Genomic DNA, 19,788 nt, shown 5'->3' on the forward strand with positions numbered 1-19,788 from the left:
GCAGTTATGTCATCTTCTTGTAAAGACTACACAGACTTAATTACAATTATACTCAGCTGGAAATAATATTTATACATGGCATGCATGTGCAGGACACATTCCTTTTACATGATATATCATACCAAATGTATCACATAAATCAATACAATCATTTAGCATGTTATGTGGGTGTGCAGTTTGGAACAATAGGAATTGTTATTTGCGATTATGTTGCACACAGATGTATTTGCGCGACGGACCAGGAGCCATAGTGAGTGTTGCGTTACCGATGTATGTGTGTGTGTATATGTAAAGTGTGTATTATATAATTAAAAACATTAAGTTCAACGGTAATGTAGTTAACTAGCTCCCCTGCTGTGCGTAGATGTGCACACAGCTGCTTGGCTTGATGCCAAATATTAGGGGAAGTCCAAACCGCTCACGTAGCGCAAACTAATGCACGTGACTGAATTTTGTAAGGGCTTCACGGTGGCAGAGGGGTAAGTGCATCTGCCTCACAATACAAAGGTCCTGCAGTCCTGGGTTCAATCCCAGGCTTGGGATCTTTCTGTGTGGAGTGTGCATGTTCTCCCCGTGAATGCGTGGGTTCCCTCCGGGTACTCCGGTTTCCTACCACTTCCAAAGACATGCACCTGGGGATAGGTTGATTGGCAACACTAAATTGGCCCTAGTGTGAGTGTGAATGTTGTCTGTCTAATCTGTGTTGGCCCTGCGATGAGGTGGCGACTTGTCCAGGGTGTACCCTGCCTTCCGACCGATTGTAGCTGAGATAGGCGCCAGCGCCCCCCTTGACCCCAAAAGGGAATAAGTGGTATAAAATCAATGGATGGATGGGATGGATGAATTTTGTAACACATTTCTACAATTTGTTTTATCCATAACATTGTGTGTTTTACCTGCTACATGTCCTATCTGTGTACTTTCAGCTATAGTTTTGATTTTAGTATTTATTGATGATATAATTTGTCTTGAAGCACAAACTAAGAGTGGTAACAATAATCATGAAGCATTTGATAAAATGTCAATTAACTACTCTATTCTATTTCAACATAATCCTATATTATGGCAGACTACATGCAATACATACACCTATAAAGTGTTCTTTGATTGCAACAAGAAAGGTCCAAAAATAAAATACAAATATATAATTCACAATGTGTTTTAATGCATATTTTTTTTGTATTAATCTTTATGCTCCAGCACCCCTGCCGCCTTGTTTTATCATATATTAGTCTTTGCACAAGTCAATGTTTAGATTTGTATTGACAACAAATCAACACACAATCTGTGCTTTGGAGCCATGTTCACAGACTCAAGTATTTGGCTTGTTAGCTTCCCGTGCCAGGCGAGTGATGATGGTCATAGACTTGTGGTGGGGGAAAGAGTTGTTTGATGTCCGATGCATTGCAGCAATCAGCCTTAATGCATTGTTGCAGCTCAATGATTTATGAGCCCGTCATCCAATGCGCGTTTGCGACCAGGTGTAGAGCGGGGTGTGTGGCAGCGATTTCGAAAGCCGCGGGACGAGAGGTTAAAGAGAGAGAGGCAGAGCAAGCGGGTGTGTTCAGGGGTTAAAATGCTTGCAGGTATGTTGGTGACTTTCGGATGGGGGTGTCCATGATGTCATAATACTTTTTCTTTCTAATATTTTCACGATGGATTGGTAGGGTCCCAAAGATTGACTGGTCAATCGGGATCGACGGGTTAGCGACCCTTCCAGTACAGTAAGAGAGCATATTTATAGCTCGCCGGTAAACTATTTTACAACTGTTACTGTACGACCCATATAATCTAAACTGGCAGATGGATTATTTTACTAAACATGAGTTTTATTGAATTGCAGGTCATACGGCAGACTAGATGAAATGGCCTTTGACCTAACGTATCTGTCACACAACACAGTCCTTGGATGAATGTTTAAATAAGAACCTGTTAACAAGTCTTTTTTTTTTATCTGCACATTAAGGAACATCACTCGATTGCACTTGCGCAATGCAACATTTCTGAAAAGGAGTCACTTGAGTGAGTCGTGGTGTTGTGAGAAAGCATTTGAATGTGTTAATCCAAACTATCAATGTCCTTGTGCATGTTTTTTCTTAATAAAGTAATAAGTAGGTCTGCAACACCTCATAACAATAAAACATAAAGATATCAGTCAATTGAGAGAAAAGCTTTCTCGCAGGGACCAAAACCATAGGATGGCCACCGTGACTGACAATGCACACAAAATAGAACTGGCCAGGCACAAGGCAGGAGACACCTAGTGCTCGGAGCACACTTCAAACCAGTTTCCTTTATTAGACTCCAACACAGCCACGGTGGAGGTTTTGTCCAGCCACAACTGCTATCTTATAAGTAAATCATGGACACCAAGACATGATGGTATGAGCACTTTGAATATACAGCAATAGATTAATTTAGTCATATTAATTTTTATTTAACGTAAGTCATTTTTAGTTTCAATTTGTGGAAAAAAGCTCAAAAGTCGAAATGTAATGCTTTGGTCACTAATACAAAGCCAGGAAGCATTTTGAAATGCACCTCCATTGCTGACACTCTTAATTTTACATCAATGGCTTCAAGATGTTACAAACAAACTCCAAGCAAATTGACATAATTCTTAATAATCTAACACAATGTTGGTACCTCATGTGCTGGGCTTGACTTATGTGGAGTAAGATGGGTGTTAGACTTGGAGGTGACGTTTGTAGTCTCAGACTTGCTTGAGGATGAGGCTGACTTGCTGACACTGATGGTGGGAAGCTCTCTGTGTTTGGTGACAGGAGAGCGCTCCACCCTAGGCAGACCCCCAGTGTGTGGGGTAGTCCCCATCCGCAGTGTAGCTGCAACATCTAACAGGGGATGGACACAGAGATAGACGGCAGACAATCCACTTTATAGGAGACACAAAACTCTCTTGCTCTGTCGGTGGTGAGGTCACTGATTATCATGCACAACACTCAAGGTTGGACCTGGCTGATTAAACAGTGGTCAGAAATCCTGCCTCCATCTGTGTAGAGTCAGAGGTCACACTACCTTGTGGGCGCATATGTCACACCAGCATCGCTTGGGGGCTTAACAGATTCCACAGATTTTTATTTATTTATTTTTTTTTTACCTCATCTTTCCAGCATGTACAGTCATGCAAATGGAACCATTTCAAGCAAGTTCTGTTACAGTGTTAGACTTCGACGGTGTGGGTGCGATGATATGTTAGAACATGCCATGCTTAAGTGACAACACCAAACACATTGTAAAAGTAAGAGACCGGGAGGATCATTACCCTCAGGGGAGGAAAGATTGTCACCTCTCTCGAGACTCCAGAAGGCTATTTCACTCAGTGACTCCATATCCCATGAGCTATCTGTGTAGTCTAACCACATGAACAAGTAAGTGGTTACATGCATAGGCGGGTTGTGTAAAGCCCATTTTCGATGTCGCTCAGATTTAGACGGCTAATTTAAATAAACCATCTGTTCTTAGATTACCATCTGACATAGGCATTTCTTTTGGGGAAAAATAAAAAATACAGCACATTCATTTTGCAGGCTTAATACAAGCAGAGATGTGAGGTTACAAGCCTTTGGTGTTATAAATAGAGACAGGAGCAACAAAACAAAAGCATTGTTTTTACAGTTTATTTTTTAAACATACTATAATATGAATATGTTTATATGTATATGACAATATTTGATTATTGAAGCGAGAAAAGAGCGACGTGATGCATGCTTGTGCAATGGTAAAATTTTGTCACAAGAAACAGAAGCTATTGCAGGTGTAGAATATGACCGGCTGAAATTTTAGTAACTTATTACTTATTCAATTTGGACGTTATGGATAATTGCGTGCAAAATTTACCTTGCTCGCAGGACAGGCCCACTCCATTGGTCAGAACAGAAAAGCTGGAATTCATAAGAAGGCCTGACCCAGCAAGGTCGGCCTTTGAGGCTTGAAGTCGAAAGTTCTCCAACTCTTGGGACAACAAGCCAAACTGTGCACTCTGGCTGCGACATTTCTCCTCCAGATCTCGTACCTTTGACTGTCAAAGAAGCCATTCAAATTGAACACATCAGGTATGTGGCAGGCAGACATCAGTAAGTGGTACAGTTACTAGCATAACTAATAAATAATCACCATGTTTATACATTTTTAAACCCACTTTACAAAAACAAATTAAAAAAATCGAACACTCATAAGTTCAAGATAATTTTATATCTGTATGGGTGTGGTTACATAACATGTAATTGCATTTGTGTACATGCTATTTTGTACTTTTTGCTGGTACTGGTATGGAAGTGCACTTTAAGACAGATTGGACAGCCAATGTTGACATGGCAAACAATTTTTGTTATGCGTAAATGCACCCCTTGTCATAGTCTCGCCAAGCCAAAATGCCACGGTTGTTTGCTACAACAGTCTCAAACGTATTTAATAATTTCTTGATGTGAATTGTTGAAACCTTTCCAACATCACTGCCTACTAAAATGTAATGCATAGCCATTCCTTCTTGCTCAGGATTTTTGCTTTTTTTCCTGCAAGGAATTTTAAATAAGGATGTTTCTGTAAATTATCTGTTCATTGATAGAGGTGTTAACGTATTAGTGCACAAAACATAGCTCAATAACCATGTATAAACACAGATTAATCACACAATGTATTTTGATCGCACATGCTCCTTACCTTTACCTTAACAGTAGTTGGTCACCAGAAAGGTGGGGTGCTTTACGGCCAGTGGAAATTAATTTTTAATTTGTATTTTTGCCAGTGCTAACATGAGTGAGGAAACTCCGACTGGTGTACCTTGTGACATATTTTGCTTCAAAATACTTATCATAATACTGTTTTGAAGGTTTGAGCAAATACATGTTAAACATGTTAAAATGTTTTTGTATGACAATAACAATTGTGTGACATAACATTTGTGTCCCAAAAAATGTTATGTAACATTAATTTAAGTCCTACCAACAAGTATTTTACTGCAATAATATTTTAAAGTGTGATTCATCTGATTTAAAGAATATATTTTTTGACAGTCCTAAAATGAAGCATAATACAATTATAGTCCATAAAACTGTATTTTGTGTTGAATATTGACAAATCATTAGCACTGGTATTGCATACACAATCGCATATGTAAAAGATGGGATCATGCAACCATGCAGAATCTGTTAATGTTACTTCATTAACCTAGATACTGTAGATACTGTGCATTGCATGTCTGATTATGGAAAGCTTATTATTTATTTGTTGTAATCTGATAAAATACAATATCAATAGGTACTCTCTACACTATCTAAACTGTGAACTATTACAGTTCAAAGTCAGGTGTTTGCTACACATACTTCATTATTTGCCAAAAAAATGACAAGGATAAGAGGGAAAGGGGTGAACAATTTTCTCAAAGAAGACTAGGGATAATTACAGGAATTCCTTAAATGTTATAATCATAATTTTACAGGAAGTTACAGAGTTTAGTCCTATTACCACTGATGTTAAATATAGTGCTAGTTTGCATGTGCTTGCTGCGGGGGTTTTCAAGTAGGCTTATAGACATTGTACAGACCATTTCCTGTCAGCTCTCAACGGTTAAATTCTACTCAGTACAACATTCATATTGAGCTACAGAGGCTGAGTTACAGATGTACAGTATTGAGGGAAAATTTGTATGAAATAAATTCAGAACAAAACACTAAATAGGAGCTCCATAAATTGATTTGTGTTTCGTTGAGAGGAAAAAAAAACAACATATTTGATCCCCCACAAACCAGCACATATTAGTAGTATAGGCCCTTGCTGGTTAAGGGTGGGGAGGGGGGACGCTGGGATTGAGAATGATTTACAACCAGGAAGTGGGCGTGGCCTAAATGCACCACTTAGTAAGGGGGTTGGCGGGGATGGCGTCACACCCAGTGGATGTGGCCTAAATACACCACTCATTACGGGGGAGAAATGGGTGAATTATTAACAGAAGTAGCCCTAGTAGTATCCAGCCACCATTTTGTTTTGTAGTTCTCTAAAAAAAAACAAAAAAAAAACATCCATCATTTTAGTCAGAATAATGTATGACTTCTAAAGTTGGTATTACAACTTTTAGTTTTATGACATGTCCGCCATTTTAGTTATAGTACTTATATCAGTTATGCTGTTTCAAGGCTTAACCTACCCTCACAAATGTATTATTTAAGTTGATTACAGTGATATATATAATTTTTAATTCTTTTTTTAATTGTATTATAAGGTAATTAGTGCATTTACAACCCTTATTACCAGCGTTTCACCACAATTACAAAAGTGTATTTCTATGACACGGCAAATCCAAATATTATCTTATTTTAGTTGTCGCGTACTACCAATGTGGTGATCCGTTGCCCGGATCATGTTTTGTTCAATTTTTTTTTACTACCTCAGTCCTGTTTTCAGCACCCCTTGGTTTGTGGTTTGGTTACCATGGGTGCTGATTAGTTTCACCAGCCTCTGATTAATGTTCGGGACGCTCACTTGCTCCTGGGCACTAATCAGAGAGCTACATATTCCTGTTTTTTGCCACAAACTGTCTTATTTGCAGTACACAACAAGTTACGTTGAATGAATTCCTGCTTCTATGCTTTTGATTCCAGTGCAAAGTTTCGCCTTAGCTCCCCGTGCCATCGGCACGCTTGCTTTGTTTTGTTTGTTGGTACATTGACTGATCTATGAGGAATAAATAATCTTCCTTAAATGCATACTGCCTTCGGGGTTTCCATCTGCATAAACATGCGACCCAACCGTGACAACCAAGACTGTTTTTGCAACGGATCTGAATTATAAAAGATATGTATAACTTTATATAACTGAAATAAAAAAAAGTTATTTACCATTTTTTTTTTTGAAAGGTATAATCTTGTATAATTTTGTCTCAAATAAAAGGTAACTAGTTTCCTTATTTAAAAGTAAAATTTTTAATTTTGGCTGTTTTATCTTTAAAAAAAGTTTTTTTTGATTTACTAGTTTTCTTATTTCAAAAGTATAATGTTGTATACATTTTGTCTTATACACAAGTTAACTATTTTCTTTATTTTATTAGCATTATACAGTCTTCTAGTTTGTTTTAACTTGAAATAAAACACATTTTGGGAGAACATCCGCACCGTAACACAACACAAACACAACAGAACAAATACCCAGAACCCTTTGCAGCACCAACTCTTCCAAGACGATACAATATACACCCCTGATCCCCACACCTCAACCCCGTCCACCTCAAACTCCTCATGCTCTCTCAAGGAGAGCATGTACCAAATTCTAAGCTGCTGTTTTGAGGCATGTTAAAAAAAAATGCACTTTGTGACTACAGTAATAAATATGGTAGTGCCATGTTGGAATTTTTTTCCATAACTTGAGTTGATTTATTTTGGAAAACCTTGTCACATTGTTTAATCTATCCAGCTGGGAATCAAAACAAAATTAAGCATAAAAATGTGTCGATTCCACGACTGTATATATCAATATCAGTAATTAAGAGTTGGACAATATCGGAATATCGGCAAAAAAGCCATTATCGGACATCTCTAGTAAATACTAAAAACAAAACTATGGATAAAATATGTGCTTGTAGCTCCGCTAATATTTGGCATCAAGCCAAGCAGCTATGTGCGCACCTACTTATCTACATAAGAGTAGCATATGTGCTTGAGAGAATGGCAATGTGTTGGCTGAGTGATGTCAATGAGTGAGTGGGCGAGTAAAGAGAGGGAGAGAGGGCGAGTAAAGAGAGAGACAGGTAATGTGTGAACTGTGCAAGTAGAGTGATGAACCTTTCCCCTTGTGTCCTGCAAAACTAATAGTAAAGTGATTATCACAAATTATCACGGCCTTGTCAGTCTGATCCGAAAGCGGAGCTTAGCGGAGCTTAGCTGAACCATTGCCACGTTAAGTGAAGGGTGTTACCCCTGACGAAAATATCGGCACTGGAGGGAACGTCTGCCCTGTACTACTCATAAAACGGTATGCATTTGCGACAAAACGGCAAAAAAGTTATGACAACTAAATTATTACCTGTCACTCTTTTGACTTTTTCCTTGCGCAGATCAGGATGCTTACTATCTAAATGTTTACCTAAATTTGAAGCAAAGGTGGTAATACTAATCGCCACATGAATTACATCACTACATTGTTACCACGATGTGATTAACGTGAACCTCAACTTAAAACTTATTCGGGTGTAACCATTTAGTAGTTAATTCTACGGAATATGTACTGTACTATCTACTAATAAAAGTTTCTATCAATAAATCACATTTGGCGAGGTGTGTTTTAAAGCAACACTTGCAGCGCAACGTCTCCCTTTTTAAAGAGTCAACTTTATTGTTCGTTTTGAAGCACTAATCCGTATTGCGCTTCATGCACCTCCTTTATTAACCAGTAATAATTAAGTTTTTTCCCATTCTTCCCCTCCACAAATTTTTTTGCTTGAGCACTCTGTGTGTGCATTTTGACGAACAACATCATGTTCCTTGGCTCTGTAGTCACCGCTGCACAGCAGCATGAATGGTACTGGTATTTTTCAAAGATACTATAGTACCGTTCCAATTGATTAGTAAAGTACTTGTATACCGTACAATCCTATAGACATATAAACGATAATTAGAATTCGAGGAAAACTCCCGATATTCAAACAGTGTAATGACAACCAAGTAAAAATAATGTGTTAATTATTATTAAAAACGATGTGGATTGCTGTTTTGATATAATTAAACCTAACATCAAGTTAAGTCCTGATATATCCAGGAAAGTACAGCAAAATGCAAAATACTAAAGAGCCAAAATACTTTTGACAAAATTTACATCTACTCATTAGCAATCGACTTGGCTCCATTAAATGACACAATGGAGTCACTTTTTCGATGTTAAATCTAATACTACTCTAGGTTATGGTTTTCCTAAAATGGAATGAGACATTTGAAATAGGTACCACAAAGTGCAAAGAATTATAATCCGGATTAACAGCATAAATAAAAAAAAAATCGGTGACCGAATATGATATGATATGATTCCAGATGAGATAGGCTCTAGCACCCCCAAAAAGGGACAAGCAGTAGCAAATGATTGGATGGATGATTCCAGTATTAATTCAGCCATTCCTACTCCTTAAAGAGAGATGCATTTAGGCCGCACCCACTGGGTGACATCATCCTCCACTATCCCCCTTACTGAGTGGTCCATTTAGGCCACGCCCACTCCATGGTCATAAATCATTCTCAATCTTCCACGGCTCCCCTTAACAAACGAGGGCCTTTACTACTCACTACTGTTTGAATTGCAATCTCGATTATTTGGGCTAAATTCTTTTGTGTCTGTACGCACATGTCCACATTCAGGGCCATGTAAATACATTTCAAAGAAGTCATACTTTTCAAATCATTATTAATATCATTACTTTAAGACTCCTTGTTGTATTGTTCTGTTTAAAGAAGCTTCCAAAGTTATTTCTGCTGTTTTCTCAAGATTTCTAGATGAAAATCTGAATGACTCAGAAAAGCTTTGCGATAATTGATCTCTTTGTCACTAACTTGACTAATGTTTAGAGGCAGAGATTGTTGACCATGATCCTCAAAACCACCCTTACTGTCAAACATGAAAACATTTTGCTTTGAGGCTGTTTTTCTCACCCAAATCTCTCCTCCTCCAAAAAAACAACTCTCACGTTTACACCACGACTAAATAACGCTATGTAAGGGGATCAGATACTAATAATTCATTACCTTTATTCACCTTCGCGACCCTGAGAGGGACAATTGGCAGGAAATGGATGGCTCGATAATGTTACAATAAGCCTTCCACACAAATTCTGTCTATGGACAAAATTGTAAGCTGGTACATTTACAAAATCACACATTCAAATTGTGTATACTTTTTTTCTCTTTCCACATTTTTGTTAACACACTGTAACAACCTATTAAGTAATATGACAAAGTAGCATAACTCCACCAAAGATAAAAAAAAAAAGGCAACAAGGGCTAAGTTATTTAAATGTCTCAGTTAGGGATGGGTACTGTATCTAGTACCTTTTTTTTTTCACATAAATCCAAAATCCAAAGGTGCCATAGTACCATACCTGTTTCTCGTGTGACCTCATGCCCAATTGCCGACTTCTTCTTCCTACTTTGGCACTTGGCAATCACTCCAGCATTACTAAGAGTGGACTCAGACAAACTACCTCTACGTGATGTTGCAATTTTCAATGCCAATAAAGAAATTGACTAAAAAAAGCTCAAGCGTAAGGAAAGTAATGCTCCACTTTGATACTAATATAAATTGGGTTTGCTATTGACATACTACTGATAGCATTAGCGATTTTACATGGAAATTTTAACATCTCCAAATTTGTTGATGAAAACTACAACTAAGATGCAAGTTACAATTAAACAGCTAGTGAATTATATGTACAATACTTAACACTTTGCAGGGCACAACAAAAGACTAGATTCAGCAAAGACTGAACTGACTCGGCAAAACACCATAAAATATACACTACTGCCATCAAACATCTTGGACTTGCAACTCTAATTGCAATTTATTTTTATTCAAAAAAGAAATAAAAAACTTATTGCATTTTATTGTCATACTTGAAAATGAGCGACTCGGAAATGTAATAGTACAACAAGAAACAAGGTATAACAACTGGACAGCAGTTATCAAAATCAGCTAATTTTTAAATGCTGCAATTTAAATGAAAGATTTTATCAGCAAAAGCAGTTTTATACTTATTAACACACACAGAGGTTGGGTACCCATGAGTACCGTTATCGATTCCCAGGTACTAGGAATTGGTACCGTATCGGTTCAAATGTGAACTGTACCGATTCATAGTCTCAGTTCACGAACACACAAAATATATGCCTAAATTGTTACCTACAGGATTATGGGAAGATAATTAATTCAACAGCTATTTGAACTAACACACGATAAAGGTATGTCCATTTCCGAAAGCTGAAAGATTTAAATAAAGATAATTGTGGTATTTGAGGTTGTTTCTACCTACAGAGGTCAGGGTGGAAAGATGACTAATGTGGTTGATGGGAATACAGTAAATAGCCCAAAGGTCAACAGTACCTGCATGCAGTCCAGTGTACTCTGGTTAGCACAGATTTAACAAAAAGAACAAATACATTCAGATACAAATACATTCTTCTGAAACAAAAATCATCATTCAGGTAGTAGGAAAAAGCCGATTAAGGTCTGGTCAGCAAAAAAAAAGCTGTCAAAAGTCAGTATGACCAGAATTTGTACAGGGCAGCCTTTTGGACTTCAGAATCGTTTAAATCTGTCAAAAATGGTCCAAGCAAGTGGACCGCAAATATGTGACTTCACTTCAACTTGTCTTTTCAGCGAACTGGGTTTGAGATGCTTTTGAAAGGGATATAATGCACAATAAACATAGAAAAGTGGAAGAAAGCAGGGGCAGCTATACTCTACCAGCTCCGTCTGCAACACAATCTGGGTCAACTCCTACAACATAATACACAATTAACCTACAAATTGAATTGAGCAAACAACTTGTTTTTTAATGTGTTTTTTATGTTGTTCAAACCCAGTAGTCATCTTGTATTATGGTCTAGCATCAGGGGTGTCAAACTCATTTTAGCTCAGGGGCCGCATGTAGGAAAATGTATTCCAACAGGGCCGGACCGGTAAAATAATAGCATAATAATTCAAAAATAAAGACAACTGCTAACCTGTTTTGTTTATTTTGCTTCGGCCAAAAATAGAACAAGCACATTCTGAAAATGTACACATTACAAATAATCCTCTTGCCAAACACTTTAAGTTAGTTGAAAATTCTGACGAAAAAATGGGTGCAAGTTTCACCATGAAGAACACAATAAACTTCGACTTTGTCTCAGTGTACCTAAAAAGCCAAATCACTTTAAGCACGGTTTAGTATTCTCATGTTGGCATTTCACCATTTAAGACGTGTTTAGAAAAGCAACCAAAGAGTTTCTTCAAATCGCCAAATTGGTGACATCCACTCAACATTCATTTATTATCATTCTAATATTACAGTTATAATATAATCAAAACAATTGTCGATATGAAACCATAATAGCCAAATTAAACCAAACAACTGCAAACCCCGTTTCCAATTGAGTTGGGAAATTTTGTGGGATGTAAATATAAACGGAATACAATGATTTGCAAATGCTTTTCAACCCATATTCAATTGAATGCACTACAAAAATAAGATATTTGATGTTCAAACTCATAAACTTTATTTTTTTTTGCAAATAATAACTAACTGGCTGGTAACACTTGCCAAAATAGTTGGGAAAAGGCATGTTCACTACTGTGTTACATCACCTTTTCTTTTAACAACACTCAATAAACGTTTGGGAACTGAGGAAACTAATTTTTCGAGCTTTGAATGTGGAATTCTTTCCCATTCTTGTTTCATGTAGAGCTTCAGTCGTTCAACAGTACGGGGTCTCCGCTGTTGTATTTTAGGCTTCATAATGCGCCACACATTTTCGATGGGAGACAGGTCTGGACTGCAGGTGGGCCAGGAAAGTACCCACACTCTTTTACTACGAAGCAACGCTGTTGTAACATGTGGCTTGGCATTGTTTTGCTGAAATAAGCAGGGGCGTCCATGATAACGTTGCTTGGATGACAACAAATGTTGCTCCAAAACCTGTATGTACCTTTCAGCATTAATGGTGCCTTCACAGATGTGTAAGTTACCCATGTGTTGGGCACTAATACACCTCCATACCATCAAAGATGCTGGCTTTCGAACTTTGCGCCTATAACAATCCGGATGGTTATTTTCCTCTCTGTTCCGGAGGACACCACGTCCACAGTTTCCAAATATAATTTGAAATGTGGACTCGTCAGACCACAGAACACTTTTCCACTTTGCATCAGTCCATCTTAGATGAGCTTGGACCCAGCGGAGCCAGCGGTGTGTCTGGGTATTGTTGATAAATGGGTTTTGCTTTGCATAGTAGATTTTTAAATTGCACTTACAGATGTAGCGACCAACTGTAGTTACTGACAGTGGCTTTATGAAGTGTTCCTGAGCCCATGTGGTGATATTCTTTACACACTGATGTCGGTTTTGGATGCAGTACCACCTGAGGGTTAACAGGTCCGTGATATCATCGGTTACGTGCAGTGATTTCTCCAGATTCTCTTAACGTTTTGATGATTTTACAGACCGTAGATGGTAAAATCCCTAAATTCCTTGCAATAGCTCATTGAGAAATGTTGTTCTAAAGCTGTTCGACAATTTGCTTACAAAGTGGTGACCCTCGCCCCATCCTTGTTTGTGAATTACTTAGCATTTCATGGAAGCTGCTTTTGTACCCAATCATGGCACCCACCTGTTCCCAATTAGCCTGCACACCAGTGGGATGTTCCAAATAAGTGTTTGATGAACATTCCTCAACTTAATCAGTATTTATTGCCACCTTTCCCAACTTCTTTATCACATGTTGCTGGCATCAAATTCTAAAGTTAATGATTATTTGCAAACAAAAAAAATTTTCTCAGTTAGAATATTAAAAATAGAATAGAATAGAATAGAAGAGAAAGTACTTTATTGATCCCTGGGGGGAATTCAGCACCACAGTTTGCTCACAATAAACAACAATAATAATAAATAATATATGACATATATTATATATATAATATATAATTAATGAATAATATAAATATATTCTACATATATTCTACATTTAAGTGCAGTCAAGAAGGAACATATGCATTACACAGTCTGATGGCTGTCGGTATGAAGGACCTCCTGTGTCGTTCCGTGTTACATTTTGGGATTCTGAGCCTTCCCCTGAACGTGCTCATTCTCTCCGCAAGGTCCGAGTGTAGTGGGTGGGAGGTGTTGTCCATAATGGCTAGGAGTTTTGCTCGACTTTTCCTCTCTGACACCACCGCCAGAGAGTCCAGATCCATTCCAACCACGTTACTGGCCTTCTCTACCAGCTTGTCCAGTCTGTTAGCGTCCCTCGCTCTCAGTCCGCTGCCCCAGCAGGCCACGGCGCACAAGAAGGCGCCCGCCACCACCGACTCGTAGAACATCTTCAACATCTTTGTATAGACGATGAAGGATTCAAGCCTCCTGAAGAAGTAGAGGCGGCTCTGTCCCTTCTTGTACAGGGCCTCAGCCTGTTTTGACCCGTTCAGCTTGTTGTCGATGTGTACTCCGAGGTATTTATAACCCTCAACCATGTCCACATCGACCCCCCGGATGGGAACAGGGGTCGCCGGCGTACTCCTCCTTCCCAGGTCCACAACCAGCTCCTTGGTCTTCGTCACATTGAGCTGGAGGTGGTTCTTTCCACACCATGTGACAAAGTCCTCCACCAGTGCCCTGTATTCCTCCTCATCACCATCCTCAATACACCCCACTATCGAAACTTCTGAAGGTGGCAGGACTCTGACTGATAGTGGAAATCGGTGGTGTAAATGGTGACGAGGAAGGGGGAGAGGACTGTACACTGCGGGGCCCCGGTGTTGCTGACCAGCCTGTCAGACACACAGTCCTGCAGTCGAACGTACTGTGGTCTGTCAGTCAGGTAATCTACAACCCAGGACACCAAGGGGGCTTCCACCCGCATCCTCTCCAACTTCACACCCAGTAGCCCAGGCCGTATAGTATTGAAAGCACTGGAGAAGTCAAAAAGCATGACCCTCACACTGCTAGCAGGCTTGTCCAGGTGGGTGTGGGCTCGGTTCAGCAGGTAGATGACTGCGTCCTCCACTCCCAGTCGTGGCTGGTAAGCGATTTGGAGTGGGTCCAGGTGGGGCTTGACTGTAGGGCGGAGTTGTTCCAGGACCAACCTTCATGATATGGAAAGTTAGCGCCACAGGCCTGTAGTCCTTTGACGTGCTGGGTCGCGTGCACTTGGGGATGGGGACCACGCAAGAGGTTTTCCACTGTGTGGGGACTTTCTGCAGTCTAAGGCTCATGTTGAAGATGTGCTGGAGCACACCAAACAGCTGTGGGGCACGGGCTTTGCGCACCCTAGGGCTCACACCGTCAGGACCCGCGACCTTGCCTGAGTGTAACCTATTTAGCTGTGCATTCACCTGTTCTGCAGACAGACACACTGGGGGTGTCTCAGGTGGTTGGGGGAGGGGGAAGTCATTGGTGTTGGGAGGCTTTGAGGCGGCATGTATTGGTTTGCTGAAGTTGCCAGAGGCCCGGCTGGCAGCAGGAGCTTGTCGGACCCACTGTGTCAAACCTGTTAATGAACTGGCTTAGCTCATTGATCCTCTCTTTGTCTCCGTCCACCCCCCGACGGTTTGAGGCCGGTGATGGTCTACATACCTCTCCAGACCGCTTTCATGTTGTTATCTTTCAGCTTCCCTTCCAGCTTCCTCCTGTAGGTCTCCTTGGCCTCCCTGAGTTTGGTCTTCAGCAGCACCTGAACTCTTTTCACCTCCTCCCTGTTACCAGCATTGAATGCCCTCTTCTTCCCATTCAGTATGGCTTTGATGTCTTTGGTCACCCACGGCTTGTTGTTTGGGTAGCAGTAAATATGTTGTCTTTTTAGCATATTCAACTGAATATGGGTTGAAAATGATTTGCAAATCATTGTATTCCGTTTATATTTACATCTAACACAATTTCCCAACTCATATGGAAACAGGGTTTGTACAAACGTAACCAATATGAACATAGTAGATTGAAGCATAAAATAAAGATGATGGTCATGTTGACTTAAGTCTTTGCATCTTACCATTTCGTTATGGTATTTGTTGAGTGGATAATTTACAATAAAAAAGGTATTGTGTGTGCCACAGCATTAGTATACCGCCAGCCACAACAGAAGCAGCCGATTGCTTGCACCAATGCTGATTTGAATAGCGGCAGCCAATCAAGAGGACACTTAAAGTCAGCTGACACGTCATCTTTTAAAAGTGTGATGTCTGATGTGACTTACACAGAAATTGCTCATTTTTACACTTAGCAAACTCATCTTGTGGGCTGCGGACCGGATTAAACTTGTCCGGGCGCCGGGCCCTATCTTTGACACCCCTGATCTAGCATGTAAACATAAGTCTGTTAATATTGAGGCTACTGCACTTTGTGCACACAGAAAGTCTTACATGATAAATTGAGCTTGAATGAACTATGTGACAAAACTACCCATGTATAGCAAAGGTATTGTAATAGAACACATTGTATATCTAATTTGTTACATTTCTCACTAAATTTAATTTAAACTTACCTCCAGCATCTGAACCACCCCTTCATGTTCTCTCCTGGCAAATAACTGAGCCTAAAAATTGGGAAAAAAGTCCAAAAAAAAATTAAGTTTAGTACAAAACTGTTATTTTTCTTGTGTTGTCCTAACAGAATTATGGTGCCTCTTTTGGTGCCCATATGTTGCCTCCTGCTAAGCAAACATTTCACAGACACAGACAGGTGTCAAAATGTATTGTGTACAGTTCTTACTAGTTGTAAGCGCTTGATTTCATCCTGTTTGAACTTAAGGATAGCCAGAGCCTGCTCATGTTCCAGTTCCAACTGCTGCCTTCGCTCAGCGACGTCTCGCATACGCTGCTCATAAAGGTAAACAAGGGTGGTAAAAGTTGTAGTTTATGTTGTAAAACTAAACGTGTGACTCCTGCTGTACCTTTAGGACCTGCTCTAGGTTCTCCAGTTTGGCACGGAGTCGCTGATTCTCCTCGAGAACGTAATTGTGTTGAGCGGTCACTTTAGAGAGTTCTTCCCTCAGCTCATCATTCTCAACTCGATTCTGACATACAACATGACAGGTTCCCGTTTGTTTTACTGTTCATGATTTTTATTGCGTTAGGCCAACATACATTTTTTTCAAAAACATATATGTTGCTTAAAGGCCTACTGAAATGAGATTTTCTTATTTAAACAGGGATAGCAGGTCCATTCTATGTGTCATACTTGATCATTTCGCGATATTGACATATTTTTGCTGAAAGGATTTAGTAGAGAACATCGACGATAAAGTTCGCAACTTTTGGTCGCTAACAGAAAAGCCCTGCCTTTACCGGAAGTCGCAGACAATGACGTCACCCGTTGATGGCTCCTCACATCCTCACATTGTTTTTCATGGGAGCCTCCAACAAAAAGAGCTATTCGGACCAAGAACACGACAATTTCCCCATTAATTTGAGCGAGGATGAAAGATTCGTGTTTGAGGATATTGATAGCGACGGACTAGGAAAAAAAGAAAAAACACGATTGCATTGGGACGGATTCAGATGTTTTTAGACACATTTACTAGGATAATTCTGGGAAATCCCTTATCTTTCTATTGTACGGACGGCACAAGCTCAGCTGATCTCCGGTAAGTGGTGACTTTTTACCGCAATTTTCTCACTGAAAACTGCTGGTTGACAAGTGGTCGGGATCCATGTTCGCTTGACCGCTCTGATCCATAGTAAAGTTTCACCTCCGGGAATTTTAAACAAGGAATCACCGTGTGTTTGTGTGGCTAAAGGCTAAAGCTTCCCAACTCCATCTTTCTACTTTCACTTCTCCAATATTAATTGAACAAATTGCAAAAGATTCAGCAACACAGATGTCCAAAATACTGTGTAATTATGCGGTTAAAGCAGACGACTTTTAGCTGTGTGTGTGCGCAGCGCTAATATTTCCTAACAGTTCGTGACGTCACGCATACAGGTCAGCATTTCGCAATGTTTTCAACAGGACACTTGGCAGGAGATTTAAAATTGCAATTTCGTAAACTAAAAAGGCCGTATTGGCATGTGTTGCAATGTTAATATTTCATCATTGATATATAAACTATCAGACTGCGAAGTCGGTAGTAGTGGGTTTCAGTAGGCCTTTAACCGTGGTGGTAGGTGAAATAACCCAATAAGGGTGCTGGCAGCTATGGCCCAGAAGAAACTAAGGTGATAGTAAGCATAGTCTTTTGATGGAGCTCAACAAACTGTTGGGACACTAACCTTTTTGAGCAGTTGTGTCTTCCTCCTGAGGAGATCTGCCTCCTCCTTTAGTTGCGCATTTTTGGCCTGCTCATCCTCAAGCCGGCTCTCCTGTCATGGAACCCCGAGACATTTCAAATAAAACAATTTCCACTCAGCTTTAAAATGAGTACATGTTAGGAGTGGACAGCTTTCAGACATGGGACAATTGGAGTGAGGGGGGCACTTACCAAATCTAGACATTTCCTCTTCCGCTTCTTTACTTCATGCTCAAGACTTTCACATTCTTTTCTTTTCTTGGTCAACTCACTCTCCTAAAATGACATCAACAGTTCATTTGAAGGGGTGCTTAGATGGCTCATACATTGGTCTCAGTATAATGTCCAATATTTTGTTTATAGCTGAAAGAATAATGTAGTGTCATTAATGATTTACATGGAGCACCACATTTTTTTTTCCATACAGACGTTTGAAATGAGATAAAAGAGGCCATTACTAAGCTTAGCATCATTATTCGAATAATTTCAATGCAGCCTGTATGTAAGGCCAGCATAGAGAATTCAGCTTGTTACATGACCACGTCTTCCACTAAATATTACAATGATTAAGTATGATTGTTCATAATGCATAAAGAGCCTGAGCTGCTAACTTTGATACCTAATAACATGTTCTAAATAGCACGTGGGAATTATAAAATAGTGAAAAATATCACTGTACATGTTGCGGGTGATCTACTATGACTGCGTGCGCAAATAATAATAAGTGGTGGAGACTGCAATATTTAAATGAGTTTTTCTGCATGTACTAAAGGCTGTCACCATGGAGACAGTCATTTGCTGCACATGTACAGTGGGGCAAAAAAGTATTTAGTCAGCCACCAATTGTGCAAGTTCTCCCACTTAAAATGATGACAGAGGTCTGTAATTTTCATCATAGGTACATTTCAACTCTGAGGGACGGAATGTGAAAAAAAATCCAGGAATTCACATTGTAGGAATTTTAAATAATTTATTTGTAAATTATGGTGGAAAATAAGTATTTGGTCAACCATTCAAAGCTCTCACTGATTGAAGGAGGTTTTGGCTCAAAATCTCACGATACATGGCCCCATTCAAACTTTCCTTAACACGGATCAATCGTCCTGTTCCCTTAGCAGAAAAACAGCCCCAAAGCATGATGTTTCCACCCCCATGCTTTACAGTAGGTAGGGTGTTCTTGGGATGTAATTCAGTATTCTTCTTCCTCCAAACACGACGAGTTGAGTTTATACCAAAAAGTTGTATTTTGGTTTCATCTGACCACATGACATTCTCCCAATCCTCTGCTGTATCATCCATGTATCCATTTTGGTATAAACTCAACTCGCCGTGTTTGGAGGAAAAAGAATACTGAGTTGCATCCCAAGAACACCATACCTACTGTGAAGCATGGGGGTGGAAACATCATGCTTTGGGGCTGTTTTTCTGCTAACGGGACAGGACGATTGATCCGTGTTAAGGAAATAATGATTGGGGCCATGTATCGTGAGATTTTGAGCCAAAACCTCCTTCCATCAGTGAGAGCTTTGAATGGTTGACCAAATACCTATTTTCCACCATAATTTACAAATCAATTCTTTAAAATTTCTACAATGTGAATTCCTGGATTTTTTTTTCATATTCTGTCTCTCACAGTTGAAGTGTACATATGATGAAAATTACAGACTTCTGTCATCATTTTAAGTGGGAGAACTTGCACAATCGGCGGCTGACTAAATACTTTTTTGCCCCACTGTATGTACTTTAACCTGTGTAATCACATTATATTCTGCACCACCTTTTTCTGCAACATTGAACCATGTTACCTATTTCTACGCTATGT

General features: G+C 39.5%; 1 protein-coding gene and 1 long non-coding RNA gene across 13 annotated transcripts in view; one reads left to right on the forward strand and one right to left on the reverse strand.

The window, feature by feature from the left end:
- Nucleotides 1-19,788, reverse strand: part of LOC133551493 (RIMS-binding protein 2) — a 142,443-nt gene that overhangs the window by 42,695 nt on the left and 79,960 nt on the right. For 9 of the 12 annotated variants that reach the window (XM_061898254.1, XM_061898250.1, XM_061898251.1 and 6 more), the window contains 9 exons: nt 18,159-18,242; nt 17,950-18,039; nt 16,632-16,754; nt 16,451-16,555; nt 16,224-16,274; nt 11,092-11,112; nt 3,859-4,039; nt 3,284-3,373; nt 2,647-2,852 (listed from right to left, as the gene is read on the reverse strand). In XM_061898254.1, coding sequence (XP_061754238.1) covers nt 2,647-2,852; nt 3,284-3,373; nt 3,859-4,039; nt 11,092-11,112; nt 16,224-16,274; nt 16,451-16,555; nt 16,632-16,754; nt 17,950-18,039; nt 18,159-18,242 — 951 coding nt within the window. The remainder of the gene's footprint in view (nt 1-2,646; nt 2,853-3,283; nt 3,374-3,858; nt 4,040-11,091; nt 11,113-16,223; nt 16,275-16,450; nt 16,556-16,631; nt 16,755-17,949; nt 18,040-18,158; nt 18,243-19,788) is intronic. The other 3 variants (XM_061898246.1, XM_061898247.1, XM_061898242.1) reach the window with 2 other exon arrangements.
- LOC133551496 (uncharacterized) overlaps nt 1-19,788 on the forward strand; it is a 75,952-nt gene that overhangs the window by 20,079 nt on the left and 36,085 nt on the right. The window lies entirely within an intron of this gene.

This window comes from Nerophis ophidion, linkage group LG04, assembly GCF_033978795.1.
Source record: "Nerophis ophidion isolate RoL-2023_Sa linkage group LG04, RoL_Noph_v1.0, whole genome shotgun sequence".
Lineage (NCBI taxonomy): Eukaryota > Metazoa > Chordata > Actinopteri > Syngnathiformes > Syngnathidae > Nerophis > Nerophis ophidion.